The sequence below is a fragment of the Trachurus japonicus genome, chromosome 22, assembly GCF_045865225.1.
Source record: "Trachurus japonicus isolate A0001 chromosome 22, Traja_1.0".
NCBI classification, from domain to species: domain Eukaryota; kingdom Metazoa; phylum Chordata; class Actinopteri; order Carangiformes; family Carangidae; genus Trachurus; species Trachurus japonicus.
Genome location: NC_140928.1, coordinates 29,494,641 through 29,520,546, shown reverse-complemented (window position 1 = coordinate 29,520,546; position 25,906 = coordinate 29,494,641). Strand labels below are relative to the sequence as shown.

Below are 25,906 nucleotides of genomic sequence, written 5' to 3'. Positions count from 1 at the left end.
TTTAGCGGTTGTATTTTTTTTGTTTCTTTTGGTCTTTTGACTTGAAATTTGGACTGCAGGAAGCCAAGACTTGTGGCTGTGGCCTAATTGTGTCTATAGCCTGCTGAGAGGTCCCTGAATGTCTGTACCCATGTCATTCTATAGGCAAACCTATGGGCAGGGAAACAATTTAATCATTCTAACCTTTGCCATTTTTTGTCAGTAAAGTCACAGAATCAAAAAAACACCTTAACAGTAATCCTGAGAGTGTTACCTTTACAATGATACCAGGCACATCTCTGAATCTTAAACTATGTGGGATCTGTGCTGCTCACAACTTGGGCATGGCGTTATGGCAAAAAACATTTTAAAAAAATAGGGGCGTGCATTAAGAGGTTAAAGTGTAAAATGACAGCATATATTTTTGAGGCAGTGATTCTTCCTGCTCACAGTGTATACCAGCTATTAGTAGAGCGGCTAAGCATGAAAATTGTGCACTTTTTGAAAGAAACATGAAACTTCTACCATAGTTAGTTTATGCCATGAGGTTTATTTTAAGATCGGGAGGGAAGTCAGATTTGACCTCTGAGGCCCGGGAGAGGTCAAATCCAAGATGGCCGCCAATAATATTCAAAAATGCCTATCGCTGGAACCAAACACAGTAGAAAAACACTTAAGGTGTCATTTCCCACTAATTTTTGGGTGCCCATTCTGTTGGTGATACCTTTGAGACCAATAGAATTCAAAAAAATGCATTTAGATCAATGTGGAGGTCAAATTATGCAGACATAGGGAGGTGAACAGTGCAAAAAGGTAGTTTATTTCCAAAATAATAGCCTAACAGTGATGATGATGTTAATAATGATGATAATAGTGCCAATAATAATAATCATTATCATAATAAGTTCTTTTTTTTAACTGATTTATTAATAACTCATTGGCTGCCAGCCATTTTCAGAGCAGAGAGCTGCATACTGCCAGCCGTTTTAGAGCATTTTTTACAGACCCTTTCAAGACCCACAGAATATTGTGTTCATGTAAACATGTAAACACCAAAACTACCAAGAGTAAGAGTAGACTCTCTTCTTTCATTAGGAAAAAAAAGTTTGTATCTACCTTTTTCCATTCTTTAGTAAACGGCAGTAGAACATTGGCTGGTTTCGCCAAAAACACCTGTTTTTGACCAGAACACATTCAAGAAAATGCATTTATGTAAAGGTGCAAATCTGCAATTTAATAATACTGTCGCCCTCCTCTTTCCGCGGAGAGAGGGGTGGTGTCCGACGCTGTGTGGAAGCATTGCAATGCCCATGGAGGGGAGTTGACACAATGTGCTTTCGCCCAGTACTCTGAATTAGAGTTCTCAATTTCAACCCAAACCCGAGTAAGGCCGATGGGTCGGGTTGGTTTGGCACGAGATGCTGTGTGTATCTCCAAAAAACCACAATGTTTTTGTGGCCGAAATTGAATCAGTTTCACCCACTGATAAGGTGCTGCTGCGTCACTGGCACCATCTGCTCTCGCTGCAAAGAAAGCATGTCACTTTTTTAGTTTAGTTTTCTTTTTTTTTGTTGGGCTGGGCTGGGTTTGGCCAGACAACTAATGCTGGTGTATCGAGCTCTGTCGGGTCCGGGCTTAAAACCCACGGGCCAGGTCAGGTCGGGTTGTAATTTTCAGGCCCGTTGAGAACTCTACTTTGAATGTCAAAGTGAAGAAATTTAATGAAGTGCAGGTAAACGGAGTAACTATTGGCACTTTTCCACTACACAGTCACGGCACGGCTCAGTAAAGGTGCTTTTCCATTACAGCTGAGTTCTCTAGTTCCTCCTCAGCAGGGGTGGGGGGATCGCAAGGCCACACTGTTTCTCTCTCTATTTTCGATCTTCTCGTCAGCTCCAAACTCACTTGTCTGTTCCTCGATTACGGACCACAGCGTGGTTTTCCACACAGCATCATTTAACTCGGGTGAAGGAATAACAACGGTCTCGGTACAGATGAATTCTCATGTCGGACATCGCGCTCACGACTCTTCCAGTGACAACGCTCTGCCCAATCAGTGGAAGGCAGTCGGCTGACGTCACGTTTTAGGTATGGCCGTTCCAGGATTGAGGACTACGGCCCTCTCCAGGAGCCGAGCTGGTCCTCAAAGGGATGAGGGACGGCCGCAAGGGTGGCTGGTGCCCTGAGGGGACCTCTACACGACGCTGGCTGGCCCTCTATAACGGGAACCCCGCCTGGCTGCATCCCACCGGCTGGCGGTCAGCTGGGGGCAGTTTGGGCTCGTAATGATTATAGAAGGTGGTGGACCAGCTGCTGATGCAGAAATGGGTCCGTATGGGCTGTATCATGTCGTAGTACTCACGATGGCGCCTGACGTGCAGGTAAACACGGAAAGCCGTATGACCCAGTAGCCAAATGCCTCGTCATCTAATTAGTGACACACATGAATGGATGAACGAGATTCCCACTGTCCCTACCTACTATCTAGCGAAACCCCCTGACAACCGGGTTTTGATTACAGCGAGTAGAGCCGTTGGTGACAGGGTTGGCGCGTGGCCGGATGGTGGTCGCTCCTCTCCTATCTCGCACCGCATGTTTGTGGAGAACCTGGTGCTAAATCACTTGCAGACGACCTGATTCTGGGTCAGGGTTTTGTACGTAGCAGAGCAGCTCCCTCGCTGCGATCTCTTGAAAGTCAGCCCATGATCCAAGCTTTTGTCGGTCTGACGGCGTGGGCCCCCAGTTGGCAGTCCCCCTCATCCCTCACCGGTGGACTAGGGGCACGGTGGCAGCCCTCAGTCAGGCAAGGATAGAGGAGGAGGAGCACCAAGTGGACCGGAGCCTGAGAGCTAGGGAGAGAGTAACAAGTGGCTGTGGTGTACTAGTGCCACAAACAGAGCTGAGAGACAGTGTCTCTTTAACTCATTGGCTGCCATTGATGTCTATAGACATGTTGTTTCTGTTGTATATTAACTTCAAAGTCACTGTTCTGCTTGACATGTTTCTTTCCACAAAAAGCTTGTTTTCTCAGTGTTCTGGTCAAAAACAGGTGTTTTGGTCAAAAACAGGTGTTTTTGGCGAAACCAGCCAATGTTCTACTGCCGTTTACTAAAGAATGGAAAAAGGTAGAAACAAACTTTTTTTTCCTAATGAAAGAAGAGAGTCTATTCTTTCTCTTGGTAGTTTTGGTGTTTACATGTTTACATGAACACAATATTCTGTGGGTCTTGAAAGATGTGTAAAAAATGCTCTAAAACGGCTGGCAGTATGCAGCGGCTGGCAGCCAATGAGTTAATAATAAATCAGTTAAAAAAAAGAACTTATTATGATAATGATTATTATTATTGGCACTATTATCATCATTATTAACATCATCATCACTGTTAGGCTATTATTTTGGAAATAAACTACCTTTTTGCACCGTTCACCTCCCTATGTCTGCATTATTTGACCTCCACATTGATCTAAATGCATTTTCTTGAATTCTATTGGTCTCAAAGGTACCACCAACAGAATGGGCACCCAAAAATTAGTGGGAAATGACACCTTAAGTGTTTTTCTACTGTGTTTGGTTCCAGCGATAGGCATTTTTGAATATTATTGGCGGCCATCTTGGATTTGACCTCTCCCGGGCCTCAGAGGTCAAATCTGACTTCCCTCCCGATCTTAAAATAAACCTCATGGTATAAACTAACTATGGTAGAAGTTTCATGTTTCTTTCAAAAAGTGCACAATTCCCCTTGATTTGAGGGCTTAACCGCTGTACTATATGTGATTTGTGTTGCTGTCGTGTCTTCTTTTCCAGGGTTGATGCCTAACACCCCGTCCTGACATACAGCGATGCGACAGCGACTCAAGCGAGCGAGCGAGGAAAAGTGATTAAAATGTGTACTTTTCAATCAGCCTGTTCTGACATGCCGCGAGCGCCGTCGCGCCGTTCAGCGATGTCGTTCAACCCTGAAATTATTGCTCGTGTTGTCTCTATCTGGACGACATTTCAAGGCGGTGTCCCGACTCCCGCCCCTAAACACTTCTTATTGGTTGATAAGTACACGCTGCTTTCTGTTGACAAGCAAGTTACCAGAGAGAGGAGGAGAGGAAAAAACACTCAAAGATGTGAGAAACGGCAACCAGGAAATGCCAGGAATCTCAAAATACAGTAGCGCTGCAAGTTTGTGTACGTCCCTCGATAATTTGATTGGTTTGGATTCTAAACCAATAGAATATACCCGCGACAAAATCGTCACGCTACATATCAGTACACCCTCGCGCAAGTTTTCGTTGCCGTTTCGCTTGCTCACTGCATGTCAGGATGAGGTGTAAGTCTGCCACTGCTTCATTGAGTCCCTCACAGTACTGGAGTAGGACAGCGAGCTCACAACTGTCCTTGCCATGGTCACGAAGGCACTGTAGTGATTTTGGCACTGTAGATGGCTCAACTGGGTCAGCATAATGCTGATAGAACTGTTCAGATCCAAATGACCGGCAGCAGGGTTTCCCCCAGAAAAATTGTTAAGCCTGGTGGTAGGGTGGCACCGACGGCCCATCGGCCGGTGCCCAAGTGTGTTTTTTTGTGACAGGGGCCTGACCCTGACCGATGGCAGGGCCCTGTAGGGAACAGATTAATTAATGGAGCAGTAGCATTTAGCAGGTGTGATTCCATAAGGCCTTAAGATCAATGTTAAAAGTTGACTAGAAATTTGAAAACATCTGTTATTATAAGATTTTATGTAACATATTTAAACACCAGCTATAGCAGAGTCTTACAGAAAGGCACTCTTGAAATGCTGTTCAATCAACCACAAAAAAAAGTAGGCCTTATAAAAAAATATTTAAATAAATAACATAAACTGTTTGCATTAAAAACTAAAAAACAACTGCCTGGTGTCTCCATTGTTAAAGTCTAGCCTCATTTCCATGGATGAATTATAGATCCATCATCCATGGTTTTTCTTTTTTCTTTTTTTTTGCTCCGAGATTTTTTACATCTGGAGTCACGTGCACATGACGTACCATGCTCTTTTTCCAGTCAGTCGTCATGGAAACGTGACACTCACGGATCTAACAGTGGTTCCCAAAGTGTGGTACGCGTACCCCCACTGATTTCTAAAAGTATTGATATTAACAGCGCGCCCCCACAGCGCCCGACGCGCGCACTCGACAGGCAGAGCAGAGGAGAGCAGAGCAGGCAGCGTCCAGAGCGTTTGGACCTGAGTGAGTAGTTACACAGAACTAGACGCACGTAGGGTGAATTTAGCCATAAGAGTTTAAAACGGCGATATTAACGGCAACACTCCTCTCTCGTCTCCTCTCTTTTTCTCCGCTGTCTGCTCGCACGTGTGTGTGTTGTAGAGAGGAGGGAGGGGGGAGCCCCGCCCGTCAGAGGAAAGTCCCGAGCTCTGACGCTGCGCGGGATGCGAAATTTTTTTTCCTACTATGGCCACGCCAAGACCCGCCTTAGTCCGCCTCTGATTGGCCTATCACGATGCCCTCTACTCTGCCGGTTGGGTTTAGGCAAAGACGGTTGGTTTAGGCAAAGACGGTTGGTTTAGGCGTGTGAAGGGAGTGGTTAAGGTAAGGGTAAGATGCAGGTATAGGCTTAGTCCTGCAGAGGCAGCCAATCAGAGGCGGAGTAAGGCGGGTCTTGGTATGGCCATAGTAGGAAAAAAAGACGTGCTAACAGCTAACAGCTACCAGCCATGCTACAGCAGCTGACTGAGCCTCTGGAGCCGCGGCTCCGCTCACGTTAACGTGGACTCGGTGCGTTCCTCTCGGTCAGCTGGTGAAGCAGCGGTCTGATGCTGTCTATTGTCTGATGAGCATGATGTCCGTGACGTGTCCCGTTATGTGCGACGAAGTTGTGACATTGTCAGGTGATGAAAAATACACCTGGGGCCTCATGTATCAATGTTGCGTACGCACAAAAAAGTGGCTTACGTCATTTTCCACGCCAACGTTCAGATGTATCAAAAGTGAAATGACCGTGGAAAAGTGCGGTGGCCCACGCCAACTCCATAGCTGGCGTACGCACGTTTCTACAGCTATTGTTCCTTTGGCGACACTTAGAGGTGAAGCTGGGAAATAATGTGAAAATAATTAGTCCTCAGAGTAATGTGCACATCAGAGACACATTTATGAACAACTAACCCATCCACATGTTGCGAATGGCGAATACAATACGATTCAGCCTGCAGAATTTTAAACAAATCAGGCCCTTCATCTCATCTGAAGCAGCTAAATCTTATCTTCATTGTATGATTTTATCCCACATTGAATATTGTTTTGTAATATGGTCGTTCGCCGGGGTTACCACACTGAAACCGATTGAACAGTTGTATAAAAAAGCTGTTAAGGTATTCGCCAAAAAACCTCTGTCCTCTCATTACTGTCCAATTTTTGAGAGGCACAATTTTTTGAGCTTTGAAAACCTTAGGAGCTTTAAGAATAGCTGTTTCATCTACAAAACCCTCAACGGACTGCCCCCCCCCCCCCCCCCCCCCCCCCTCCCCCGTTGAGGGAATATTTCAGTCGGAGAGATAACACACTCAGCACCAGATCTGCCTCCAGAGGGGACTGCGAGGTGCCATTTAGACGAAGCCAAATAGGCCAAAATTCTTTAACTGTGAAGGGCGGTACTTGTTGGAACAGTCTACCAACCCCAATTAGAGACAGCCCCACGTTTAATGCATTCAAAAAACAGCTCAAAACATGGCTACTGTCCCACCAAATTTGCATCCACGTCTGAAATACTGACTAATTAGCACTTTCATACAGTACCACTGTAGTTCTTATCTCCTCTTATAGCATATCCATTTTTGTAAATTATTGTGTAGCTACCTCTTTTAAATCTAGGCAGATATCATTATCTGGCCTTTCACTTCTTATTGTTATAATGGCTGCTAACTTTGTACACTACCTCTGTTACCACGATGGTTATCACTATTATTATTTATATATTTCCTCTTTTCTTTTTTTCTTTTCTTTTTCTGCAGGTGGCATTGCGCCGCCTAGCATTGTCCCCTGCACCGTTATCATTATTATTATTATTATTTTTGTTTTTTATTTCTTCTTTATTATTATTATTGTATCTTGTTCATTATTTATTCATTTATTGTTTTTTCCCTGCAAGTGGCAATGCGTCACCTAGCATTATCACCTGCATTATTATCTATCTATTTTTATTTTATTTTATTTTTTTATTTATTTTTTTTTAATTTCATTTATTATTATTCGTTTTTTTTCCTTTTTTTTTTTTCTCTCTCTCTCTGCAGGTGGCAATGCGTCGCCTAGCATTGTCACCTGCTGAGTAATTTGCAACACTGTAATTGAAACTGCTGCTAAACACCCTACGGAGGTTATTGTCTATCGTCTTAAATGTTTATCGTTTTTAAATGTCTGATTGTAAATTTATTTAATTATGTGTCATGGGACCACGGATGGAAATTAGCTCCCAGCTAAATCCGACATATTTACTGCAATTAAATGTTGTGTTTTCTTGTATGTTCATTATTTTGTGAGGTCCCATTTCAAATAAACCTTTAAATAAAAAAAAAAATAAAAAAAAATTAGACAGATGGATAGAAAAGCATGCGCAAAGTGGTGCAGAAAATAGCATCAGCTTTAGTCTTAAGATATTGCAGATGCTGCAGTGCGAAGTGCACTCGAGTCCCGGAGGTTTTTTTTTTTTGCACATGATGACTCTTTTGGTTTCCGAGGGCAATTCTCTTGGAACCGAGCACATGTGCGCTGCAACCGGCCTGAGAGCGCGACACGGCGGGGAGCCATGGGTCGCCTCTATTCAGGTGCTGACCACACTGTGAACAGGAAGCATTTTTATACTATAAATGTACAGATCATATGTGATGCGTAAATGCATCACATATCAACAAACATTGTGGCGAGATGGCTGGTTCAGCGCACGATTCATTCATTCAGCATAGTTGGGGACAGATTACAGGCTGGGACTGTATGCACGCAAAGTAAATGTATTTGTTTAATTGTCCTATAACCCCCGATGCACATTGAGCATGTCTGTCGAAATATCACACTGTCAGTGAGTTTCTTTTTGCTGGTTAAACTACACAGACTGTGTGAAGTACTTAATGTCAATAAACACATGCGTAAAGTTGGACATGTGTCTTTATCAGCCTCCCTGGCGCACTTCTGCATTTATTTACTACGCGATCTGTGTATAAAAGAAGGCAAATAAAATTGTAAATCCATTTTACATAATTTAATTAGAGTACATTGTCTGCTTTCATTTGGGATGACAGCGGTCCTCCGCTTCACGTTCACCTTTATATAACACACACACTCTCCCACCCCCTTTATGATGGTGCCGGAGGACGGCAAAAAAAAAAAAAAAAAAAGATGTTTACACGGCTCAACTTTATCGAGGAGCACCGTCAACTCAAATTTGGTTAAATTGCTGTTCCTCACAGTTTTTCATGGTGTTATCTGACCGTAAAGAGAAGGGAATCTTTGGTGCAGGCCTTATTTACATTGATTTGCATATTTAAATGGGGGCGTGGACAGGGAGGAGATTACCACTTCGGCATGTGCACTCAATTCCACGTTGATTGGGATGTACAAAGGAAAAGTGCTTGGATCCATGCGTACGCACACTTTGATACATCTGATTTTCTTTGTGCGTACGACAGTTTCTGGATTTTGGCGTACGCCATGTTTCAGTATGAAATCCACGCAAGTATTGATACATGAGGCCCCAGCTGATAAGGCATGTCACCGTCTGACATCACGGTGACAGTTCTGAAGAAGGTGGAAGAACACGACAAAACTGTTAACAAGGTATGAGAAACAACTTCTTGTCTTGGAAAAGAAAAAATGAAAACTACATATAATGTAATTATGGACACTGACAGAAAAGTATTCATGAATACTTTACAGTGAGTGGAATGCTTTGCTCAGATTTTGCCCGCCTTGATCCAAAAAACTTCTCAGAGGTAAAGGATAAGGGACTTCCAGGATCTGCAATGCAAAACCTCAGCAGTTGCTTGATGACGTATAATGCTAGAGCTACTACTGGTACCTTACAGGCTGAGCTGGCAAGCCTAGCCTCACAGTAGGAGAGACTAAAGCTGTCCCCCCTAGAGGAGTACAAGTTGCGGACCTCTGGAGAAGATGATTCACCTGAAGCCACAAGGGATGGTGGGGAAAGGCCAGAATTGATCAATGTGTAAGAATTGTGCAATTTGTGTTTATCTTGGCACAATACAATTTACTGACCAATTCATATCATGTAATTGGACTGGCCTACAAATTTCTTTTAACATTATCCACTACTGAAGTTGCCTGTGAGAGAAGTTTCTCTACCCTTAAGTTTGTGAAAAACAGACTTAGGAGCACTATTGTCAAAGAGCGCTTGGAAGCATTATGCTCATGGCAACAGAAAAAAAAAACATTCTCATGTCCTTGGACACTGATGGGGTGATCAACAAGGTTGCAGAGACCAGTGACCTTCTGAGACGACAGCTCATGTTCAGTAGTGCAAAAAGTGGGTATGCACTATATGCGGCGCATAGGGGCATCGCGCTAGAGGGGGCGCCAAACCGATGGGGGAAAAATTATTTTTGAGACGGCAGTTTCTGTATTAAACAGCTGTTTGTGCATGTGTAAATGATATGATCAATAACAGAGAGGCATGTCACTAGTTAGGCGCCCCTCCGCTCCCTCACCTCCCCTCCTCTCGCCCCCTCCTACACACACATTATAGGCATTCCAGTGCGCGCCCCCTCGAGCACGCGCTGGAGCACTTTTTTTTTCCTTTCTCATTTTGAATCATGTTGTCACATCTAATGACAGGGAGCAAAGATTGAGAGGCAGAAAAGAAAGCTCTCGGAGGCACAAAATAGAAAACGGAAGAGGGAGAAGGAGAAAGGTTTTGAAGGGATGAAAAAAAGCTTTTCAAAGTGGTAGAAAGACAGCTGGTAAGTTATGTCAGTGTATCAAGAGGAGGCTTGTAAATATTCAGGTTAGCTAAAGCTACTACAAGGCTCTTAAGAAGTTTAATTTCCTCATACAGGAGAATCTTAATTTGACAGTAGCTCTTAGACTATTCCTGACCATGCCTCTGACTCTGTGGCATCTGCCGACAGATCCTTCAGTAAACTGAAGCTTATCAAAACATAACTTCGTTCGAGTATGAGCAATGATAGCCTGACCCAGTTAGCAGTGATCTCTATTGAAAACAGTGTGGCACGGCCTATTTCATTTGATGCCATTCTTGACAAATGGGCGAGTGCAAGGGCATGACATGTAACAATTTAGTGTTAACACTGATACATAGAGTACAAACTGTTGTTCAGATGTCATAATTTCATATTTCCAATACAGAGCCACTGCTGTTAAATGTTATTACATTTTTTTCTGTTTTTGATTGAGCTGATCACCTGCGTAATTGTTACGCCCCAGAACTTTGTTGGCCCGGAGGAACATAACAATGGACCCAACAATGACCCAAACACGACACAACGGCACTAAATTAACTAAAAGAGATTTAATACAAAAAGATAAAAGTGTTACAAACAAATAGACATAAACTAAAACAAACAAAAGCCATGATGGGAGGCAGGCAAGCCCAGCAGTCCCCACGCACTGCCCCCAGCTTTCCAGTGTCAGCTGCAGGGTTCTTAACTGGCCAGCCCAGGTGAGCCTCGTTTGGCTGATTGAGGCCTGGGTGGAGCTGTGGGGGAGAAGGGAGAGAGACAGACACACACAAGGCCGAAATAAATAAACATTGTCCTGTTATAATACAATAAAGTTTATCGTATCATATAGTATGTGTTTCATTTGTCAAGATTTTCTGTTTTCATTACAATTTAATATGACCAAAGTATCCATTCATTATGCTGACCAATTCCATTATGACTTGTTCAGTGTAGCTATTTTTGAGAGCTACAGATAAATTATTTGTTTGAAAGGTAGCTTAAAATAGTTTAGAGCGTAAGTTGGGCGTATATTCTACCTGAGCCTGTTCACTCACTGTAATTATACATGTTAATTGACTATCTGTATTTATTGTACTGTGACTGAATAATAATACTACTACTACTTGGTAAAAAATTAAAGGCACTCCACCCATTTCCCTGCTCATGTTTTTCAGGCCCAAACTCCTACTTCCCACGTCCATCTCAGAAGAAGGACTCAACTCTCTGTGCTCCTCACGTAAAGACTCTACTTACTCCCTATGTTCTGAAGGCTGCAGGACAGAGCCGGTGATTTACCCACACCCAGCCACTAGGGGCGCTATCGCGCTCTACTGCGCCGAGTGCTGTGGCTTGCCCCTGAGGAGAGGACACTTATCTCTGTACATAATCAGATGTCTATGGTTCACTATAAACATACTGTATAGACTACTCAAAATTTCTGATTAATGGTTTGTGGAACTCTCCAAAACTGTCTGTATAATAAATATCTACAGACCTATTCAAAGTGCCTTTTCCAGTTATTTATTTTCCCGTGTTATTAGGTTGGCATTGTCTATACTTTAATTTTTAAACTAAAATATGTATATGTCTACTATTATTTATGTTGTTGATCCAGGTCTGTCATACAATATATTTTATCATTTAATTTTGATGTTACTATACATTTCAGTATCTATTTATTTATAGAAAACACATAAAAGCATTAAACATACACTTTATTGTCAATTTGTGGATTTAGGTGTTCCACTCCGTCCCTGCGTTGCGTGTACAAAACCTCAAAATGCCAGGAAAACATAAAAAACCTCTTTGCAATTAGCTTGCCTGCATCTAAATATAAATATATCAATGCCTAATTGCAGTATGTTTTGTATCAATACATTTACATTTGCTTCCTCTTTGCTTTGGCACTGGTTCATGCTAGAACATTGTTGAAACCACTGAAGAGTGTAGATGAGGCTCGGCCCTCGTGGAAGAGTTCATGGTTTGTTGGGCTGGATCAGGCTGAAGTCCATTAATCCAGAGCTTTAACCCGTATTGTAGTGCAGACTATTTACTGAGGGGTATTGCAACATTGTCAGTATTATTACAAGTTTGTGTTGTTACATGTTTGGATCTTTATTTGGCCATTGACTGGCTGACTTTGGAGTGTAAAGATGGAAATAAGAGGAATGAAATTAGTAGCTTGTTCAATGCACTTTTATTATGGGACATTTCCATTTGCAGCACCGTGTTGAGGACGTAGATGCCTCTGAAATGATAAGGGTGCGACGAATGAGTGGTGCAAAAAAAGCATTTTGTACACCATTCTTGATGTTTGAGATAAGATTAAAAAAAGATAAAAACATTGAGGAATGTTCCATTTTCCTGTATATTTTACCTCTATTTTCCTTATTTAGTTTGCTATATTTTGTATGTACACACAGCATTACGACAAAATGTTATATTAAAAATATGAATAATTCAACTGTGGTCCGTGTATGATGGATAGTTTGAGACTTGTATAACGATGACATTTTTTTCCCAATTCTATAATTTTTTTGCAAAGTCACAACTCCACTTCCAGATATGCGTACAAAAATTGTTCCCCGGGTCCTTTAGGGAAACATAACCCTTTTTTTAGGACCTGGGGAGCATAGGACCCGGGGAACATAGGGATGATCCCTTTAGAAACTAACATTAATAATAATAGTGATGAGAACAATGGTGAGAAACACTACAGTTCTTGTAATATCTGTTATCTAATCTGGAACATGTGTCCAGTGGAGGGCAGTCACTCACCATGACAACACACACTCACTAAGCACCTCATCAGGATCTCTTGACATTTCACACACATGGCTCTCCACAGTTTACTTACTGTTTAGACTTGAAGCCAAGTTAATAAATAATGTGCAGAAGTTCTGTGGATGGAAACTCTTTTTTGATGAAAGAGGTCATAGGAGAACGGCTGGGCCCTTTGGAGCAGAGAGAGAGGGTACAGAAACTCATAGGACTGAACAGAAAAACATCTCAGAACAACAACTCAATAAATGTTATGGCAGGTGAGCTGTGACAGCACAACTATGTATTTTAGAAGAGAGTCTGTAGGGTCAGGGTTTGGCATCAACAGCATGAATCCATGGAGCACTTTACTACTGCTGCTATTGTGCCTTCTACTTATTTTTTTTATTAGTTTAGCTTAGTTTCCTTATTCATATTTATTCTAGATTGGTATTTTAGATTTGCAGATTGTTTTATTGTTTTTTTATTGTGTGTCTGTCTACTGTCTGCACCGAGGGTCTGAGAGTAACACAATTTCGATTCTCTTATGTCCCGTACATATTGTGGAATTGACAATAAAGCTGACTTTGACTGAGCCGATCTATCTTGTGTCCACAGCACAGACTGGCCGTGATGGAGTGACGGTGTAGAGAATACTTTTCACTTCACAATGAAAAATGCTACACAGCCCCACAAAGACCTGTTCTCAGGTCTCTTTTGTTCAGTCTCTCCCTTGTAGACATGTCTTCCAAGAACATAGTGAGCTTTATCATAGTTGTTTTATTTAGTTCTCTCACCGAATGTCCCCACTCCCACTGACTCTCTGTGTCAGACAAGTCTGACATATTTCTGTTCAGAAACAAAGGAAGGATACACCAACCTCAGTGCCGTCTGAGGCACGAAGACTTCAGACCTTGATAAAATCAGTGTAATCATGGATGGTGATCTGACAGTGATCTCATCAAAGCACAAACAAAATGTCCCTTTACAAGACGTGTCTGACCAAGACTCAAGAAACTCATTCACAGCTTTATACCCCCCAGAGTTGATTATATCAATGTTCTCCTCCATGGGTTACCAGTTACCACATGAGACCATTAGACAGCTGTGGATCACATCTGTCTAAACAGGCTTTACTGGTTTTAAACAGAAACTAAAAACTGCTATTGTCCCCTACGTTCTTCTAATTTCACAGTTTATCTCAAGCCCAAGGTCATACAGGTTGTGATAGGTAGATATGTTTTATTAGTCACCATTATGAAGGTCATGAAACACCATGATACAACACAAAAAACCAAGAATGAAGGCAAGAGTCAACAGATTCAGTAACATACACACACACTTCATACACACAAAATACAAATGAGAAACAGGAACGACTGGACTTGACTAACAGCTAATCTGAAGACAAACTGGTAGATGTAAGGACAGAGGTTAGACTACATGTACACAGAGGCTGACAGGATATAAATCAACAATAGTAAGGTTAGAGGCAAATACCAAGGAATTCAAACAGATACATGACACAAATCTTTACAAAATAAAACAGAAAATAACTCCAGAGTCTGAACAGGATGTCACATGATCTATCAATTAGTAAAATTGGAATATGCCCACTAGTATCCTGTTGTTAAATTGATTTGATATGGAACATAACAGACCTATTTATCTACATTTTTGAATGATTTCATCATCAATGTTTTTGATGACGTGTACAGATGTGTCTGACATACATACACAGGTATCATCACTTACTGACTCATGTCTGTCCAGCAGGTTTTATTTTTATTTATTTTTATTTTTTTAAACTCTATAGTTTAGATACAATTGAGAACTTGATCAAGAGCTGGCTTTCTTCAGTATTTTTTTTAGTCTTGTATTTATGTAGTTCATCTGCTTTTTGTGCTATAAAATGTTTTAAGATTTCAATTGGTCACTGGTGGTGGTGGAAATATTCAGATTCTTTATTTCAGTAAAATCAATGATAGATCACAGAAAGATACCACACAGAAGCTCCCTGCATTGTACACCCACAGTTTTAAATGTGTCATATTTCTCATCATTCATCATCAGACTGAGGTGTTTAAGCCCAGGGCCTTTTCAAATACCTTCTGTGCATCACCAGAAAGCATGTTGAGAGCAGAACTTAGTGAATTGTATGTGGAGGTAAAAGACAGGCCCATTGCTGTTGGGATTCCAATTATTGGAATGAATCTCGCTCCTTCCTCTGCTGCCATTAATGCAGTAGTGATTGTTAAGGATAGAAGGAACTTGTCGACAACGTCTTCAGTAATCTCTACTGCAGACAGTGGTGATGTCGTCACTGCTCTAAGATCAGCCAATGGCACACCTGTTGTTTGAGCAAGATTCTCCAATGACTTTGTATCAAGACCAAAAGTAACTTGGTACTTGTTGATGTTTGCAACCAGAAGACCTAGATCAAAAACAACAGAGAGACCAGGGAATGGTACAGCTCCTATCAGAGCAGATACAGAAGATAAGTACTTTATCTGTGACTGTAAAACCTCTTTCTTCTTCTCGATGATCACTCTGCTGACGTTGGGTATAGCAAACAGCAGAGCATTCCTCTTGTGAGCAGGAAGTTCTCTCTCCAGAGTCTCCTGCAGCAGATGGAAATCATACAGGTGCAGCTTACGGCTAGACACCAGGAAGACCTGAGGAGAGTCAAGACCTTGATCCTGGAGACCTGTCACACATAGAAGGGAAAATCAATATCAAGCAGTTAGGGTTAATGGTTAACATGAATATAAATATAAAAATATGTTGATGAGTCTCCCTTCTAATCTCAGACTGTTTCATCTAACTAATAATTATTGGCGGAATCCTAAAATCTGACCCTAATCTAAAGAAGCACATTTGGCCACTAGATTTATAAAAGTGGTACTACTTTTGAATGTGGAATTCTTTTTCAGTGTATCAGGGTTTAATAAATTCTACTATAAAACTGAATTATTCAGATTTATTGACGTTAAATCGACAGTGACAGTTTAACAATGCAAACTTTCCTTTGTTTAGGTTTTTTTTTTGCTCTCCTTTTTTTTTCTCTCAATTTTTGTGGCAGCCATTTTTTGTGGGCTATATTAAAGCAGAAGTAAGCGATCCGGTCATCCAGCTTCAAGTCACAACTTACGATTTTGTAGCATTCCAGGCAACCCACTCGTGTTTTTCCGACCTGTTTTACCTGTGAAAGTCACTATAACGGCCACTCGTAACTTCCGACCCGTGAACTCGTACCAGATCAAACTGATACAACTTCACAGGACGGAAAAACACGAGTCTACAAGTTTCCTTGAACGCACCATAACAGTCCTCGTCCCTACGTCGCCACATTCACGCGCATCCCTTGGCTGCACACACAGCCCTGCATGCCGTTCTCTCTCCTCATTGGATAAAAACTGTAGGATACGATAAATGTTTTCTCCTCGACTCAGAACAGAGCAGAGTGACTGACAGACCCGTGTTTCAGACCAAACACTCTATAGAAGTGATTGCTGTCGGAAGATATAACTATTTAAGACTTATATTAACACAAATATATCACTTACTTCTGCTTTAATTAAGCAGCACTAAATGTTCTTTTTTTTTTCTCTTCGCTGATAACTGTAGCCCACAATAAGCCGCTCACTGCCCCGTGGTACAAAGGCCTTTTTTCCGCCTTTTTCCTTGGATGGAGGGTGGAGGGACTCTCTGTTTCCCTCATGGACACCGGTATACTTTTTTACGATAGGGTTTTTTGTTTGTTTTTTTGTTTTGTTTTTTGCTTTGTTTTGTTTTGTTCTGTTTTGTTTGATTTTTTTCCCCTTTTTCTTTTTTTTCTTTGTCTCGTTGCTGTTGGGTTTTTGGAGGTGTGCGTGTGTGTGTGTGTATGGTGGGGTGTGGGATGGGGACCCAGATTTGTATCTCAATTTACCTAGCTGGGTTTGTTTGCTTGATCCTGCTATACGTGAATTTGAAAGCCTATGAATAAAATCACTGTCTCATCTTGGAATTCACAGGGCCTTAATTCCCCCCAGAAACGACATTAGAGCAACTGTTCAGGAAAGATATACGTACACTTTGCATTTATACAGGAGACACATTTTTTGAAGCCTGATGTACATAGATTTCGGAATAAATACTATCATGTTATTGCTTCCTCCTGTTTTGACAAAAAAAAAGTAAAGGCATCCTTATAGCTGCTAAACGTAATTTAAATTATAGTATTCTGGGAACAGGGGGCAGTGATGACCGGCGAATTACTTTCTGTAAGATTATTTATGATGGCGTGAAAATTGCTCTGATTTGTGCCTATGCTCCAAATTGTTTTGATCAACATTTTTATGATTCATTAACATCAATATTACTAGACCTCCCTGAGTTTGAGCTCTTGATAGGAGGTGATTTTAATGCGGTGTGGCTGCATGAGACCGACCGAACAGGGGTAACAGAGTAGAGATCAACAGTTGTCCTCTAAAGCATTACGAAAATTGCCACAAGACTTTCTCAAGAATCGATTATATTTTTGTCTCCCAAACTCTCTTTAGTAATATTGATAGCACTACTCTGTGTCCAACACCACTATCTGACCATAGATTTGTATTATGCACCATAAGAGCTGGCCAACCTAGAGCCCCTCGTTGGCGTTTTAATGCTAGTTTGCTCCAAAATGATGTGTATATAACAGAACTGGAGGCTGAATTAAAAGACTTTATACACATAAACAGCAGATCCGTTGACGATCCACGAGTGTTATGAGACGCAATTAAAGGTTGCATCAGAAATAAAACCATATCATTTGCATCAAATCTTAATAAAAGGAGAAAGCGCCATATTGATTTTCTTGAGGCTGAAATTGTAGCAACAGAACAAAGTATGGTAAATGATATGTCGCTTGAAAACATTAACAAGCGCCAGAACCTATTGGATGAACATAGTAGCCTGCTGAGACAAAAAACTGAGACAAAATCATTATATGAATAGCGCCCAACCTAGTCGCCTTCTCGTGCTTAAGCTAAGAGCAAATAACCAATTAGCAAATATTGCAGCGATCAGAACTGAAGAAGGAACTGATCCTGTAAAGATTAATCACACCTTCAAAGGTTTTTTTCAAAAACTATATACATCGGAGGTGGATTATGATGAAAAAAACCTCTAATGAATTTCTGAATTTGTTGTCTTTATCTAAATTGCCCTTGGATGCTGTACACTCATTAGAGGCACCGATCACTATAGAGGAGCTAGGCCAAGCTATCAAATCAATGAATAAAGGCCGATCACCAGGCATTGATGGTTTACCTCCGGAGTTATATTTGGCTCTCTGGCCTCAGCTCGGTCCTTATTTGTTGAATAGGATAAATGCTTCTATCTGCAGAGGATCTTTCTCTACAAGCTCCAATATTGCTATAATATCTCTTTTGTTAAAGAAAGATACGCCTCCTGTCGATTGTTCATCTTACAGGCCTTTAAGTCTCCTTAACTGTGAAATCAAATTATATGCAAAGGTTTTGGCATCTAGGTTAGAGCGCTATATGCCCCATCTTGTTCACCATGATCAGACCGGGTTTATAAAATCAAGACTAGCTTCGGATAATGTCTGCCGACTACTTCACATCATACACTCAGCCTCCAGTTCAGAAAATAATAGTTCTATTATTTCTTTGGACGCTGAGAAAGCTTTTGACCGGCTGGAGTGGTGCTACTGATAACTTTATTCTCATGATCAGACTGTTGTATGTTAATCCTTCTGCTGTAGTGATAACGGGTAATATTTGTTCTTCTAGGTTCTCAATTTCGAGGTCTTCACGCCAGGGATGCCCATTGTCCCCTCTTCTATTCTCACTGTCGTTAGAGCCTGTAGCTCAGGCAATAAGGCAGTCAGAGGTTATAGAGCCGATCACAGTACGTGACACACCGCATTCTATTTCTTTATTCGCAGATGATATTTTAATTTTCATAAAGAATCTGGCAGAATCACTTCCATATCTGATGAAAATATTTGAGACCTTTAGTAATATCTCTGGATATAAAATCAAGTGGAGCAAATCAGCATTAATGTTACTGGGTAAGCAAAGTGATCAGACTCCTACTTTAAATTGTCCTATACCTGTTGTCACTAATTTTAAATATTTGGGTGTTTCTATTTTTCCTTCTTTGGATTTGATAACCATAAATAATTATAATAAGGCTTTGAAGGATATAGAGGAAGATTTAACGAAATGGGGTAAACTCCCTATTCCTTTCATTCAAGATTATCGGGGATGAATGTTTTGCCACGTGTAAATTTTATAAGTTCAATGATCCCTCATGCCCCTCCAAACAATTATTGGAAAAAGTTGCACTCTATAATAAATCAATTTCTCTGGAACAAGAAAAAACCGAGAATTAAAACCTCTACATTGCAAAGGCACAAATCAGCAGGTGGTGTGAACTTGCCCAATTTTGAGTGGTACTCGTGGTGCTTTGTCCTACGTCCACTTGCTGTCTGGTTAAATCCAAACAGTCAGGTTTCATGGCGCCCTATCGAGGAGAAATTAACAGATAGCCTGCATAACCTGATACATTCTAATATCTCATGTAAGCTAGTGAAACGTGACTTTGGACCAATTATTTCCTATCTCTTCACTGTGTGGCTTAAAGTCAATTCAATTCAATTCAATTCAATTCAATTTATTTCACACACGTACAACAGCATCTGCAGAGCATCTTAGATACATATTACGTTTAGCTGCAGTGTGCGAAAACGGGTCACCCCAAGGAAGCCACTCAAGGCTCATAGTAGGGGGCCCTCAGACATACCATAACATACATTGAGTACATGCCAAAACAGACACACAAACAGACATCAAGCACAAGCAGACACTAGGACAGACATACAGCAACATTTACATCTTCCAAATGCAACTGTGTGTGTGAGTGGAAAGAAAAAAAGGAATTAAGTAAAATAAAGATAAGCAGGTGGACATAACGGTTTGGGTGTGGGGTAGAATGGCGAGCAATATTCCTTCGACAAGTCAGGGCTACATCGATAATACAATACATTATAATTAATCAAACATACCTTAACAGTAATTGCTTTTTAAGGTTTTTAAAAAAAATTGAGATAGAGCGTGACATTTTAAGAGTGTCATCAAGCCCATTCCAGATCTCTGGTCCTCTGCAAACAACACTGTGGCTGGTACATTTTAATTTCCTCCTTTTTCCTATAATTAGATGTTTATTTCTAGTGCTATAGGTGTGCAGAGGTCGAGAGATTGGAATGAGGTCACATAACTTCTTATTTAATTTATACACAACTTGGTACATTGTTACAGCATTTTGAAAATAGTTATAGTCGGAGAGCTTCAGGAGATTGAAGCGAAGGAAAAGTGGTCCTGTAGGAGAATTGTAGCTAGACCATGATAGAGCCCGTGTTATTTTTTTTTGTAAAATCTCAAGTTTTTTTGTGTAAGTGGGAAATGTATTGCACCATATGACATTACAGTAGTTTAAATGTGGTTCAAATAAGGTTTTATATAAGGTGAGGAGTGCAGAAAGTGGAATGAAGTGCCTCAACTTAAAGAATAGACCAACATATTTAGACAGTTTTTTTAGTAAGTCATCAATATGTTGTTTAAAATTGAGGCATTCGTCGATCACAATCCCTAAGAATCTTGTTGAGCTGACTCGAGTAATGTTCTTTCCATTTATGTTAGGATATATGTGGTTAGTGTCGAATTGTTTTTTATTTGAACGGAATATGATGTAGTTTGTTTTGCTTATATTGAGAGAAAGTTTATTGCATTTGAACCAGGTGTCTACTTTGGTGAGTTCACTGTTTATGATTTGTTCGAGCTCAACAAGATTGTTATGGGATAAAAACATATTAGTGTCATCGGCAAACAAAACTTTGTGGAGTGCATGTGAAGAGTGAACTAGGTCATTTATGTACAAAATAAAAAGAAGTGGTCCCAAAATGGAGCCCTGGGGGACCCCGTGCTTAATGGGTTTGAGAGATGATTTGTAGTTGTGTATACATACATATTGTTGTCTTCCAAGTAAGTAACTGCTAAACCAGTTGAGTGGTTGACCCCTGATCCCATAGTGGTACAATTTATTGATAAGAATTCTGTGGTCTATGGTGTCAAATGCTTTTGATAAGTCCAGAAAAATACCAATACCATAGTCACCTTTGTCGGTGGCGTCGTTTATTTTTTCAATTAGGTCTAAGATTGCCATACACGTAGTATTATTTTTCCTGAAGCCATACTGGGATGGGACGATAATATTTTGCCTGTCGAGATAGTTATTTAATCTACTGTAGACTACTCTCTCCAATACCTTGGAAAGAGTAGGTAGGATGGAGATTGGACGGTAATTGGATAGATCGTTTTTGTCACCAGATTTAAATATTGGAGTGACTCAAGCGATTTTAGTGGATTTTGGAACCACTCCAGAAAGTAAAGATAAGTTAATACAGTACGTGAGAGGTTCAATTATTTCATATACAATAGTTTTTAGGATTCTGTTGGAGATCTCGTCGGTTCCAGCTGAATTTGAATTTTTTAAGTGCATAATGATTCTCTGTACTTCATCGCAGTAAGTTGGCTTCAAGAAAAATGAATTTAAGTAATTTCCTTTAAGGTAGTGATTAAAAGAGGTTCCCTTTGGTTGGCTTATCTTACTGGACAGGTTGTCTCCAATGGAGACAAAGTAATCGTTAAATCTATTTGCAAGATTGGCATTACTGCTTTCGGTGTTATCCATGTTCGGGAACTCTGTGTTTTTTTTATGCTTATTTAAGACCTTGTTGAGCACTTTACAGGATTTCTTTGAGTCTCCCTGTGATGCTTTTATAAGTTCTGTGTAATGTTTACTCTTACTCTTTCTTATTATGTGTGTGAGTTTGTTTTTATAATTGGTATACTCAGTTTTGTTAGTAGGATTTGGGTTGTTTATGTAGCGTTTATACAATTTGTTTTTATGTTTAATCGATTTTAGGATGCCCTTGGTGAGCCATGGGTTGTGACTAGTATTGTGAGTGAGAGTTCTCTCAGGAATAGTCCTCCGTATAGAATCTGTAATTTCTTTGGTCAGAGTATCGAATGCAGCATCTACATTATTTTGGTTGTAGACTTTGTCCCATGCCTTGGTATGCAGGTCCTCTCTCAAACATCTTAAAGTTTCTTCATTAATTACTTTTGTTTTTATTTTATGGTGTGAGAGTGGGGATCTGCCAACAAGGTCGATAAATAATACAATAGGGAAATGATCAGAAATCTCAGAAAGCACAACTCCTGACTCCAGTGGGGTGTTACGAATGTTTGTGATAGCATTGTCAATAATAGATTTGGTGGAATGGGTTACTCTGGTAAAGGTGCTTATCGTGGGGAAGAATGAAAATGAATGTAATGTATTTAAGAAATTATTTTTTGCTGTGTCATCCCTGGAGAGGTCTATATTGAAGTCCCCGAGGAGGATGCAGTTTTTGTTTTTTTTATTTATGGAAAATAAAATTTCCTCCAGTTTAATGTTGAAAGTCGGCATCTGGGGGGCGATAAATCACGCCGACAATGAGATTCTTCCCATTTTTTATATTAATCTCAACAAAGAGTGAGTCAGAGTGATTGTCTACTATGGCAATATCATCACGCACAGTCATCTGGAGTGCAGAGGAAATATATAGACACACACCACCACCAGGTCTACCAGATCTGTTCTTAATGAGTAGTTCATAACCTTCAAGGTTTAAGATGTCAGTATAGGATCTATTGTTAATCCAGGTTTCGCTACAGCCTATGACATCGAAACTGCAACCAATGTTGGCGAGTAGAGTTACTAAGTCATCGTGATGCTTATTCAGGCTCCTAATGTTAAGATGTAAAAAGGAATAATTGTTTTCATTTTTTAGTTGTATTAACTGCTCTGGAACATATTGGCTGCAGTGTATATCCCTGTCATAGTTAAAGCATTGTGTCACATCATCTGTGTCATAGGTATCCTCATTGAAAGTCATATATACATTAAGTAATGTGATTTACTGTGGTTATCCAACATGGATGCATACATGAAGCACAGACTGCGCACACGTAGAGTTGCCAAACACACATAGGCCTACCCACATACATCACACACATGTTCTGTGGTATATACATGGTCTGCTGTATTGTCCTGGAACAAACACATACACACACACACACACACATACACACGCACACACACACACACACACACACACACACACAGAGGTTACGGCCAAAGCCATCTCAGTTGACCCAATGGTCATATCACACTGGGCAGTGGGTAGCCTGCCCAGTCGGCCAAAGTTCTGGGCCAGTTTCCCCACAAAATAGTCAGAACGTAGATATATGAGGGAGAAAGCAAAATAAAATACAAACAAACAAAAGAATTTGGGGAGAAATGATGGGAAGGGGGTAATATCAGAACAGTTGGAGCGTCTAAAGGGAGAGAAAAGTGAGACTTCAGTATTCACCGGTTGTCATGGTAGTAGAGTCGCGCTGGTGACGTCAGGCACCAACAAGTCCAACAGTTTGCAAAAATACACACAACATTTTTTCGTCAGTCTCCAATCTTTCATAATTTTAGTCTTCTAATAGATGGGAAACCCATTTCTTTTCCCCAGTGGAGTGATAAGGGAGTAAATACACTTCAGGACAAATAGGGATACAAGGTCTCCTTGAATTCCGGGAATTACAAATTACAAAGAACTTTTGATCTTCCGGGCACTTCCTTTTTCTTTTATTTACAGTTACGGGCAGCAATGCGCGCTCAAGGTGTTCCGTGGGACTCCAAATTAGAAGATCATCCTTTTCATATTAAACTGAATACTAAAGGTAAAAACAAGGGTATTGCCTCCGAGTTGTACAAACTGATTGTGGAGGCTTCATATAAACATCTGCCTTTAAACAGACTTTGGAAAAGTGACATTATAAATGCTTCCTCAGTTCAACTGGCAATCTATCTCATCTAGAAATCCGAATCATCAGATGATTCACTATAAGTTTGTCCATCGATCTTATTTTACACCCCAAAGACTTCATCAAATGAAACTTAAAAGTAACCCATTTTGTGATTTTTGTTCAGGCAATACCGTTGGTACATTTTTTCATTTAGTTTGGCAGTGCCCGGAAGTTCCAGATTGTGGGAAAATATTTCAAGTATATTGTCTGTTGCAGTGGAGAGAACTATTCCTTGCTCTCCTTCTCTACTATTAGTTAATGATATTTCCTCTCTGAAACTAACAATAAATAATAGCCGTCTTCTGTTTGCTGGGCTTACAGCAGCTAAGAGGATGATAGCTTGCCACTGGAAACCCACATGTATGTCAATCAAGGAATGGCTTTCTTCATACAAGGACATTGCACAGCTAGAGCTTACCACTGCACGATTACATTCAGCTAAAACACAAAATATCAGCTGTTGGTCAAACTTGGTAAAAAAAAAAAATATATTGAAAGTTTAATGTAAGAATTGTATTTTCTATTTTTTTTTTTTTCATTATTATTTCTGGCTGTGCAGTGAACTGCTTATTTCTTACATTTCTTACTATTGAGAGACAGGCTCTGTCTCTCAATTTTCCTCAAGGAACATAATTTTGCTGACTCCAGCTCAAAAATGCAGCCATTGAAAATTAACCCTAGATCACAGTTTAAACTGGAGTTTAAAGTTCTGGTGCAACAGGATTAAAATTAAACTTAATTTAGAGTAAAAATTAAACTGAGGTTTAAAGGGAGGTTTAAATCTAATCTGTCTTAATTTTGAACTAGGTTTAAAGTTTAGTGCAACAGAATTTAAACTTAAACCATGATTTAATCTGGTTTTAAAGTTAAACCTTGTTGGTGCAATCCAGCCCGGTTCCTAAACTAGATGAGGCTTCACAGGAGGCTCTGAATGCGACAGTAACTTTAAATGAAGTGACAGATTCTATCAGATCTTTTGCTAGTGGAAAGGCCCCCGGGCCAGATGGTTTTGGACCGGAATTCTATAAAAAAAAATTCTCAACAGATATCACCACTCCTACTCAGAATGCTGTCCCACTCCACTGAGATAGAAAAACTACCACCAACATTATATAATGCGGACATTGCTGTAAAACTTAAACCGGATAGAGATGACACAAACCCTGCCTGTTACTGTCCAATTTCTATGATTAAAGCAACATTGTGGGGTTTTTTGGCCTTAAAATAATGTTTCCAGACTAATTGCAATGGTAGAAAAATGGTTAGTAGGTTGAATGCTGTTGCTGATGATGGTTAGCAATAGAACAAAGTCTACCTCAAAAAACCTCCCTCAGGGCAATTCTTTTTTCATCACCAAGGCCAAGAGCCTCTTGTAAGGGAGAGCATTACACAATAATTAATGCTCAGAAATTTTGGACACAGATTAGAAAATGTTGTGATCTTCCATAGACATCAGTGCACGCCCCTATATGGCATAACCATGCCTTTCTCCCCACAAACACGGACGCAGTCTTTAAAGAGTGGAGTAGGAAAGGAATAGGGTCCATAAAAGATCTTAATGTTGATAAGCATCTCTGTTCATTTGAATTATTGCAACAACAAAAAAACAGACCCGCCAAAATCAAACTTCTTCAGGTATTTACAGTTACGTCATTACATAAGACAAAATATTTCATCATCTGACACCCTCCCAGAAGAAAATTCTTTTTTTAAGATCCTACCTGGTCCACCAGAAGCAAAAGGTTTGATTTTGAAATTGGTTTGTATCTTCTCCTACAAACTTGCACAGCCTGATGTTAAATTTAAACAATTGTGGGAGGCTGATCTCAACATCACTATTCAAGATGAAATATGGAAACAAACTTTAAATGACATTCACCATTGCTCAGTCAATGCTAGGTTACAATTGATTCAATTCAAGGTCAAACGCAGTTTACACTATTCGAAGGTTAAGTTGGATAAAATATTTCCCCAAACTTCCCCCCTGTGTGAAAGTTGCAAGAAATCAAATAGCACACTTGCACACCAATTTTGGCTATGCCCTGAGATTCAAGATTTCTGGTGCTCGATTCAGATGGTATTGTCATGTACTTAAAGTAAACCTGGATCCTGACCCTGAAATTGCTTTACTTGGCATTTCTAACACTTTGGACAAGATGGGTCGGAATGTTACTACAGTGGTGGCCTATATGGTATGGTCATAGCAAAGAGATGTATTTTGAGAGTGTGGAAATCTGACTCACCACCTAAGTTTGAAGCCTGGCT

General features: G+C 40.3%; 1 protein-coding gene across 1 annotated transcript; it reads right to left on the bottom strand.

Moving 5' to 3' along the window:
* Nucleotides 1-14,575: 14,575 nt before the first annotated feature.
* LOC146964455 (interferon-inducible GTPase 5-like) lies at nt 14,576-21,428 on the bottom strand. Its single transcript, XM_085768124.1, has 2 exons — nt 21,347-21,428; nt 14,576-15,393 (listed from the first exon to the last, which is right to left on the bottom strand). Exons 1-2 carry the CDS (start codon nt 21,426-21,428, stop codon nt 14,756-14,758), a joined length of 720 nt encoding a protein of 239 aa, XP_085624250.1. The 3' UTR covers nt 14,576-14,755.
* Between the last annotated feature and the right edge of the window lie 4,478 nt (nt 21,429-25,906).